General features: G+C 43.3%; 1 protein-coding gene across 1 annotated transcript; it reads left to right on the plus strand.

The window, feature by feature from the left end:
* The first annotated feature begins 4555 nt into the window (after nucleotides 1–4555).
* LOC120027024 (rRNA-processing protein UTP23 homolog) lies at nucleotides 4556–8965 on the plus strand. Its single transcript, XM_038971867.1, has 3 exons — nucleotides 4556–6480; nucleotides 6565–6736; nucleotides 7433–8965. Exons 1-3 carry the CDS (start codon nucleotides 6293–6295, stop codon nucleotides 7826–7828), a joined length of 756 nt encoding a protein of 251 aa, XP_038827795.1. The 5' UTR covers nucleotides 4556–6292; the 3' UTR covers nucleotides 7829–8965.
* The last annotated feature ends 14 nt before the right edge of the window (nucleotides 8966–8979 follow it).

Here is an 8979-nt window from a genome sequence, read left to right on the forward strand (position 1 = left end):
TGTAGTCCACAATCATCTCCTTAGTCTTGATCACGTTGAGGGAGAGGTTGTTGTCCTGGCACCACACAGTCAGGTCTCTGACCTCCTCCCAATATGCTGTCTCATCATTGTCGGTGATCAGGCCTACAACTGTTGTGTCATCGGCAAACCTACTGATAGTGTTGGAGTCGTGCCTGGCTCTGCAGGAATGGGAGTACAGGAATGGACTGAGCACGCACCGCTGAGGGGCCACAGTGTTGAGGATCAGCATGGCGGATGTGTTGTTACCTACCCTTACCACCTGGGGGCGGCCCGTCAGAAAGTCCAGGATCCAGTTGCAGAGGGAGGTGTTTAGTCCCAGGGTCCTTAGCTTAGTGATGAGCTTTAAGGGCACTATGGTGATGAACACTGAGCTGTAGTCAATTAATAGCATTCTCACATAGATGTTCCCTTTGTCCAGGTGTGAAAGGGCAGTGTGGATCTGTTGGGGCATGCAAATTGGAGTGGGTCTAGGGTTTCTGGGATAATGGTGTTGATGTGAGCCATGACCAGCCTTTCAAACCACTTCATGGCTACAGACGTGAGTGCTACGGGTTGGTAGTGTTCTTGAGCACAGGGACTATGGTGGTCTGCTTGAAACATGTTGGTATTACAGATATGTTGGTGAAGACACTTGCCAGTTGGTCAGCTCATGCTCTGAGTACATGTCCTGGTAAACCGTCTGGCCCTGCGGCCTTGTGAATGTTGACCTGTTTAAAGGTCTTGCTCACATCAGCTACTGAGAGCATGATCACAGAGATGTCCGAAACAGCTGGTGCTCTCATGCATGCTTCAGTGTTTCTTGCCTTGAAGCGAGCATAAAAGGCATTTAGCTCGTCTGGTAGGCTCGCGGCTTGGTTTCCATTTGTAGTTCGTAATAGTTTGCAAGCCCTGCCACATCCACAAGCCCTGCCATTGAAAGCCCTGCCAACTGGCAATCTCTTCATTCAAAGACTCAATCATGGACACTTATTGACAGTTGTGGCTGCTTTATGTGATGTATTGCTGTCTCTACCTTCTTGCCCTTTGTGCTGTTGTCTGTGCCCAATAATTTTTGTACCATGTTTTGTGCTGCTACCATGTTGTGTTTCTACCATGTTCTTATGTTATGTTGCTACCATGCTGTGTTGTTATGTGTTGCTGCCTTGCTATGTTGTCTTAGGTCTCTCTTTATGTAGTGTTGTGTTGTCTCTCTTGTTGTGATGTGTGTTTTGTCCTATATTGCCTTTTGGTAGGCCGTCATTGTAAATGAGAATTTGTTCTTAACTGACTTGCCTAGTTCAATAAAGGTTAAATAAAATAAAAAATTAAAATCTGATGAGTGTCAGTGCCTGTGTAGTAGGATTCAATCTTAGTCCTGTATTGATTATTGACTATACTTTTTGTATTCTGCCATATTTCCAGTCACTTTGCCATGGTTAAATGCGATGTTCTGCGCTTTCAGTTTTGCACGAATGCTGCCGTCTATCCACGGTTTCTGGTTAGGGTAGGTTTTAATAGTCACAGTGGGTACAACATCTATACACTCACTGATAAACTCAGTCACCGTATCAGTTTATTCATCTATATTATTCTCGGTGGCAACCAGATCATATCCCAGTCCGCGTGATTAAAAAAACCTAGAAGCGTGGATTCCGATTGGTCAGACCAGTGTTGAATAGTCCTTAACACGGGTACTTCCTGTTTGAGTTTCTGCCTATAGGAAGGGAAGAGCAAAATGGAGTCGTGATCAGATTTGCCGATGGGAAGGTCCTTGTAGGCATCCCGGAAGTTGGAGTGTTTTAGCAGAGCGAGTAATACAGTCAATGTGTTGATAGAACTTCGGTAGATTTTTTCTCAAATTTGCTTTGTTAAAATCCCCAGCTACAATAAATGCGGCCTCAGGATATGTGGCTTCCAGTTTGCATAAAGTCCAGTGAAGTTATTTGAGGGCCGTCATGGTATCGGCTTGAGGGAGAATATACACGGCTGTGACCGAAGAGAGTATTCTTGGGAGGTAATACAGTCAGCATTTGATAGTGATGTATTCTAGGTCGGGTAAACAAAAGAACTTGAGTTCCTGTATGTTATCCCAATCACACCATGAGACGTTAATCATGAAACATACACCTCCACCCTTGTCATCCTGGAGAGGTATTTATTCCTGTCTGCGCGATAAACTGAGAACCTAACTGGCTGGATGGACTCAGACTGTATATCCCGAGAGAGCCATGTTTCCCGTGAAACAGAGTATGTTACAATTCGCTGTCGCTCTGGAATGAAATACTCGCCCTGAGCTCGTCAACTTTATTATCCAGAGACTGAACATTAGCGAGTAATATACTCAGAAGTGGTGGGTGGTGTGCGCGCCTCCTAAGTCGGTCTAGAAGACCACTCCGAGTACCTTTCTTCCGCTGGCGGTGTTTTGGATCAGCCTCTGGAATCAGTTCAATTGCCCTGGGGGGTACAAACAAAGGATCCGATTCGGGAGAGTCGTATTCCTGGTCGTAAAGCTGGTAATGCTGGTAATGCTATCCAATAGTTTTTCCCAGCTGTATGTATTAACACAAAATAAAATACTGCAAAGTTTCCTAAGCTAGAAGCACCGCAGCCCTATCTGTCGGCGCCATTTTGATTAGTCGTCACTACCGATCTGAAATGGTCCACCCACACAGACAGTGTGGTGAAGGAGGTGCAACAGCGCCTGTTCAACCTCAGCAGGCTGAAGAAATTTGGCTTAGCCCCTAAAACGCTCACCTTTATAGATGCACAATTGAGAGCATTCTTTCGGGCTGTATCACCGCCTGGTACGGCAACTGCAATGCCCGCAACCACAGGGCTCTCCAGAGGGTGGTGCGGTGCCCAACGCATCACCGGAGGCAAACTACCTGCCCTCAAGGACACCTACAGCACCCAATGTCACAGGAAGGCCCAAAAAATAATCATAGACATCAACCACCCGAGCCACAGCCCGTTCACCCCACTATCATCCGGAAGGCGAGGTAAGTACAGGTGCATCAAAACTATGACCGAGAGACTGAAAATCAGCTTCTATCTCAAGGCCATCAGACTGTTAAATAGCCATCACTAGCCGGCTTCCACCCGGTTACACAATCCTGCACCATAGAGGCTGCTGCCCTATATACAAATAGACTGGGAATCACTGGCCACTTTAATAATGGAACACTAGTCACTTTAATAATGTTTACATACTGCTTTACTCATCTCATATGTATATACTGTGTTCTATTCTACTGTATTTTAGTCAATGCCTCTCCGATATTGCTCAATCTAATATTTATATATTTCTTAATTTCATTCTTTTACTTTTAGATTTGTGTGTATTTTTGTGAATTGTTAGGTACTACTGCACTGTTGGAGCTAGGAACACAAGCATTTCGCTACACCCACAATATAATCTGCTAAATATGTTTGTGACCAATCAAATTTGATTTGATGGCCTTATACAGCTCGTTGAGTGCGGTCTTAGTGCCAGCATCGGTTTGTAGTGGTAAATAGATGGCTACGAAAAATATAGATAAACTCTCTTGTTAGATAGTGTGGTCTACAGTTTATTATGAGGTACTCTACCTCAGTTGAGCAATACCTCAAAACCTCTTTAATATTACACATTGCGCACCAGCTGTTATTGTCACGATCATCTTGATGTGGAAGAGAGGACCAAAACGCAGCGTGTGAAAAATACATTCTTTTTAATTATAACGACGAAACAAAAAACTGACGATCGTGAAGCTATTTAAACAAATCGTGCTGACACTAAACACTACACAATGACATAGACAATTACCCACAACAGCCCAATGCCTATGGCTGCCTTAAATATGGCTCCCAATCAGAGACAAATTAATGACAGCTGTCTCTGATTGAGAACCATTCAGGCAACCATAGACATACCTAGAAACCTACACTCAACACTAACCCATACACTCTAACAAAACCCCCTAGACACTACAACCACCCAAGACAAGACAAAAACACAAACATCCCCCCTGTCACACCCTGACCTAACCAAAATATTACAGAAAATAAAGATAACTAAGGCCAGGGCGTGACAGTTATTGACAAATAGACACACCACCACCCCTCGTCCTACCAGACGTAGCTGTTCTGTCCTGCCGACGCATGGAAAACCCAGCCAACTGTATATTATCCGTGTCATCGTTCAGCCACGACTCGGTGAAACATAAGATATTACAGTTTTGAATGTTCCGTTGGTAGGATAGTCTTGAGCGGAGATCATCCCGTTTATTTTCCAGTGATTGCACATTGGCCAAAAGAACGGATGGTAGAGGCGGGTTACCCACTCGCCAACGAATTCTCACAAGGCACCCCTGTATTTCTGTATTTTTTTCACGCAAATGACAGGGATTTGAGCCTGGTCTCGGAGAAGCAGTATATCCTTCACGTCAGACTCATTAAAGAAAAAATATTTGTCCAGTTTGAGGTGAGTAATTCCTGTTCTGATATCCAGAAGCTCTTTTCGGTCATAAGAGATGGTAGCAGCAACATTATGTACATTATGTATAAGTTACAAACAATGCGAGAGAAAAAACACACAAAATAGCACAGTTGGTAAGGAGCCTGTTCCACTGTTCCACCAACTTTTTATATCAGCAGTACTTCACATCACATAACGGAATTGACTTGAGACAGGAACAAAAGTTGGTAAAATGGGCAGGCTGGAAAAAGAAGGCGGAAGTGGACGATGAAGTGGATTCTGAATCCAGTGGCACTAGAATCAAGGAGAATTGGAGTATTGTCCAAAAGAAGGGAAAACGGAGCAAAGTTATGTACAGTGATGAGAATGTCCCTTTGTATCTAGTAGGAGCACAGTTTGGTAATGAGGAGTAGTTGAGCACATTTCCAATATTGAAGAAACCATTTGAGATATCCAAACTGGTGGAGAGAGTGCTGGGTAAAGTGAAGGCTGTGAGGATCACGAGAGGCGGGCTTGTTTAGATTTTTGTGCTTCTGCGGATCAGAAGGAATGTGCATCGCTTCTCACCCGATTTGGTAAGTTTGAAGTGTTGTGTGTGTCTCTTCGGACAGGGCACCCCTTAAGGAGGTAAAATCTGGCGACTTGTGGGAAGTTGATTTTGAAGAGATTAGAAATATTCCTGGAGTGATTGATGCATGTCTGATGATTCGTGTGGTGAATGGTGAAAAAGTGAAGAGTCTATCTGTTCTTTGTTTTTTTTATATGGAGTGTCTCCCTACTCAAGTGCAGTTGGGGTATATAAACTACAGAGTCAGAGCATTTATCCCAAGACCAATGCAGTGTGATCATTGTTAAACTTTTGGTCATGTTTCAATTGTTTGCAGAAGGGAGAAGCCGAGATATCCAAGTTGTGGAAAAGATCAAATCATGTGATTTAAAAGTGAGGAAAATGTGACATGTTGCAATTGTGGTGGGAACCATGAAGCTACATCTTTTGATTGCCCGACAAGGGCGAAAGAGAATGAGGTGGCCAAAGTCAGGGCTGTCCAGAGCATGTCATATGCAACAACTGTTAAAAGAGTTGAGGGTTTGATTGGTGCTCCTTGAGAGTCCATGGTGCTCCTTGAGAGTCCATGGTGCTGCATAGGCCTTCACTGCAGGCTGCAGGGGTTGCCTTTCACCAACAGGACCCTGACATTTTAAAGGTTAAGAAGGTGGACTTTGTGGCATTTATAGCTATGGTGATTAATGGCACTGCCAAGGTGGGGAGAAGGTCCAGGAAGGTAGATATAATTTTGGATGCAGCGGAGCGGTTCCTGGGACTGAAAGATTTCTCAGCGGAGGAGTTATATGGAGCCTGAGAAGGGATATTTGAAAGAAGAAAGAAGTGGGAGTTATGTTTTTGTTAATATACTATTTTTATTTGGGTGGATTAAAGTAGTGTCCCTATATCGTATGGATTTACTTTTTACCTTGTTTTGGTTTTCAACCCGTCCAGTTGGAGGCGACAATGCAACTTTTGGGTTTGTAGTCCGCCATAAAACCCACAGAAGAAGAAGAAAAAAGTCTTTCTTCTGACGTTTTTGTTTCCAGACGAACATATTAAGCTGTTACTCAACCAAGGAAACGTGTGTTTATATTTTCCAAGTAACTTGATTTTATTGGTTATGAATCCGTGTGTACTAGTAAACTGATACTGACGAAAATTTACAGAATATACGTAATGCAATTGCGTCTATTTGAGTGATATTTGTGTGTGATTTTTCAGTAAGTAATCCTGTCAGACAAGCTCGTTAGCTCTTTTTAGTACATTCTTGGGCTAGCGAACTAGTCACAATGACGATCAAACGACAAAAGAAAGCCAAGAAAAACATCAATTTCTACAAACACAACTTCAGTTTTAGAGAGCCCTTTCAAATTCTCATCGACGGGACGTTTTGCCAGGCGGCTCTGAAGAATAAGATTCAAATCAAAGAGCAGATGCCGAAATACCTCATGGGGGAGGTGCAACTTTGTACTACAAAGTGAGTGGAGTTCGGTGTTGTAGTAAATGTCACACTGTCATGAGTTTTACCCAATGACCGTTTTTTTAACCTTATGTCCTACAGTTGTGCGCTGAAGGAACTTGAATCACTGAAAGACCTCTATGGTGCCAAACTCATCCTGCAGCGGTATCAGGTTAGGAACTGCAAGCATTTCAAGAACCCCGTCTCTGCGTCAGAGTGTCTGCTCTCCATGCTGGAAGTGACTAATCCACACCACTACTTTGTTGCCACACAGGTAAGTGTTATGTCATACCTTTACACAGGTAAGTGTTATGTCATACCTTTACTTACCTGGGTCAATCAATGGTCCTGTTTCCCTGCTCAGACCTTGCATGCATCAACCGATGGTTGCATGCCACATCATTGACTGCCAAATTGCTGTAACAGGGGGTCATGTTCCTCTGCTTAGACATTGCTGATGCATACCAGATCTTACAACACCTGGATAGGTATCAGCTAACCACACGTATCAGTTCCCGAGTGGCGCAGCGGTCTAAGGCACTACAGTCCCTGGTTCGATTTCAGACTATCACATCCAGCCATGATTGGGAGTCCCATAGGGTGGCGCACAATTGGCCCAGCTTCATCCGGGTTTGGCCAGGGTAGACCGTCATTGAAAATAAGAAATTTGTTCTTAACTGACTTGCCTAGGTACATAAAAGAACCAGATCATATGTTATAGCAATATGGTGCCCTTGATGATGTGGTATGCAACCATTGATTGATGCATGCAACGTCTGAGCAGGGGAACACGACCATGTGGTTAGCTGATAGGTATTTCACGTATCTAGGCGTTGTAAGTTTTGGCATGCGTTAGCAACGCTTGTCACCTCAGGATCAACAACCAATAGTGCCGCCCACCTAACTGCATGCATCCAGTCTAGACCAAATGCATTGATTCACCTCTTCCTGTCGGATGTTTAATTTCTAGGACCAAGAGCTGACAGCAGGCCTGAATAAGATCCCAGGCGTGCCTCTTATGTATATCATCTCCAACACCATGGTGTTGGACAAGCCCAGCCAATGCTCGGTTAACCATGTGGAGGCTGTGGCTCTGGGAGAGATGGTCACCCCAGCCCAGCAGCAGAGCATCAACAGCCTGAAGGAGGTGCAGGGGATCGGGCAGGATGGAGAGCGCCGAGGCAAGAAGCGTAAGAGGAAAATCTCCAATCCCAACCCGCTCAGCTGCCTAAAGAAGAAGAAAAAACAGCCACCGACGCAGCCTCTTAAGACTGAGGGTGAGAAGAAGAAACGGAACCGTCAAAGGAAACGCAGCAAGCCAGAGGGAGGCGAGGGTCCATCCCTCAAACTGCCCCCAAACCCCTAGTGTGGTGGGAAGAGACTTGTTTTGTCAGGGCAGTAAAAATAGCAGCTTTTTTCCCCCACCGTTCCCTAAGGTTGAAATTTGAACAGCTGAATATAATAAATGTACACCTTTTTTTTTTATATATCTTTACTAAACACATTTGCCAGATTAAAGGCATCTCATTGGAATTCAAGAGATCCAACTTCAAATGTCTGGAGAACATCTTTTGAAGAAGCACACAATGAATTCAGTCTTTGTATTGCGTCACGGTTCATGTCATGTTTCTAAAAATGTATCCTCAAACTAGTTTTTGACCATCAGAAGGTATTGATATTCTAAGTCATTATTATAGTAAGTCCATAGCCATTATACCCAGTTCGCTGGCTCAATGAACCATCTATGAAAAGGATCGGCATTGACACGAACTGCTAACAGTATTCATTTTATTAGAAAACTTACATCAGTTGCTGGGGCTCAGGACTACAGGCATGGCATCAAATCTGAGTAAGAACACATTTTAGCAACAGTATCTACAAGATGTCATTTTGGGTTTTATACAAGAAGGAAAATGCAAGTTTACTGGCACATAGTTTAAAAGGGATGCACTGAAACATTACATCATAAACAATGTCAGAGGGAGTTAGTGAATATCAAAACAATGCATTTGTTGTAAAGGACGGTCCGAAAACTAAATCTACTTCTTGTCCTCTGCAGCTATGAACCATAAGACGAGCAATAGCGTATTCAAGCTATCGAAGAATGACTGTCGCAACGGGTCTAAACACCTATGCAAGTTTCCATCAAAACTTTTAGATTATAATGAAAACCAAATTAAAGTTTTCTATATACCAGAGATTTCTTGACATTTAGCTGCATCAAAGTTGAATGAAATGTAGTTTCCTGTCACCCACTGGGCTGAGTTGTCTTGAAATTTAGAGATTGTGATGAAATTGACGATAGCTTCAAAATATGATGCGAAAGATGCAGCCTTAACTAAGTCTGATTCTGACCAAACCATTAACATCTGCATTAGATAGTTGATACGAGTATTTTCATTGTCACAGTATGTGACTTAAAACAAAGGTAATTATTCAAGAAATACCATAAAAATACAATTTCAGGAGCAATTCATTGGAATAAAGTATATTTCAAAATGGAGCACGCAATAAGTG

The sequence above is a fragment of the Salvelinus namaycush genome, chromosome 32, assembly GCF_016432855.1.
Source record: "Salvelinus namaycush isolate Seneca chromosome 32, SaNama_1.0, whole genome shotgun sequence".
Taxonomy (NCBI): domain Eukaryota; kingdom Metazoa; phylum Chordata; class Actinopteri; order Salmoniformes; family Salmonidae; genus Salvelinus; species Salvelinus namaycush.

Bases quoted from the DNA above. Each gene is read 5' to 3' on its own strand.
- LOC120027024 (XM_038971867.1), top strand. From the start codon at position 6,293: ATGACGATCAAACGACAAAAGAAAGCCAAGAAAAACATCAATTTCTAC. The intron at 6,481-6,564 runs GTGAGTGGAGTT...TATGTCCTACAG, and splicing joins GTGCAACTTTGTACTACAAA to TTGTGCGCTGAAGGAACTTG. The intron at 6,737-7,432 runs GTAAGTGTTATG...TTTAATTTCTAG, and splicing joins ACTACTTTGTTGCCACACAG to GACCAAGAGCTGACAGCAGG.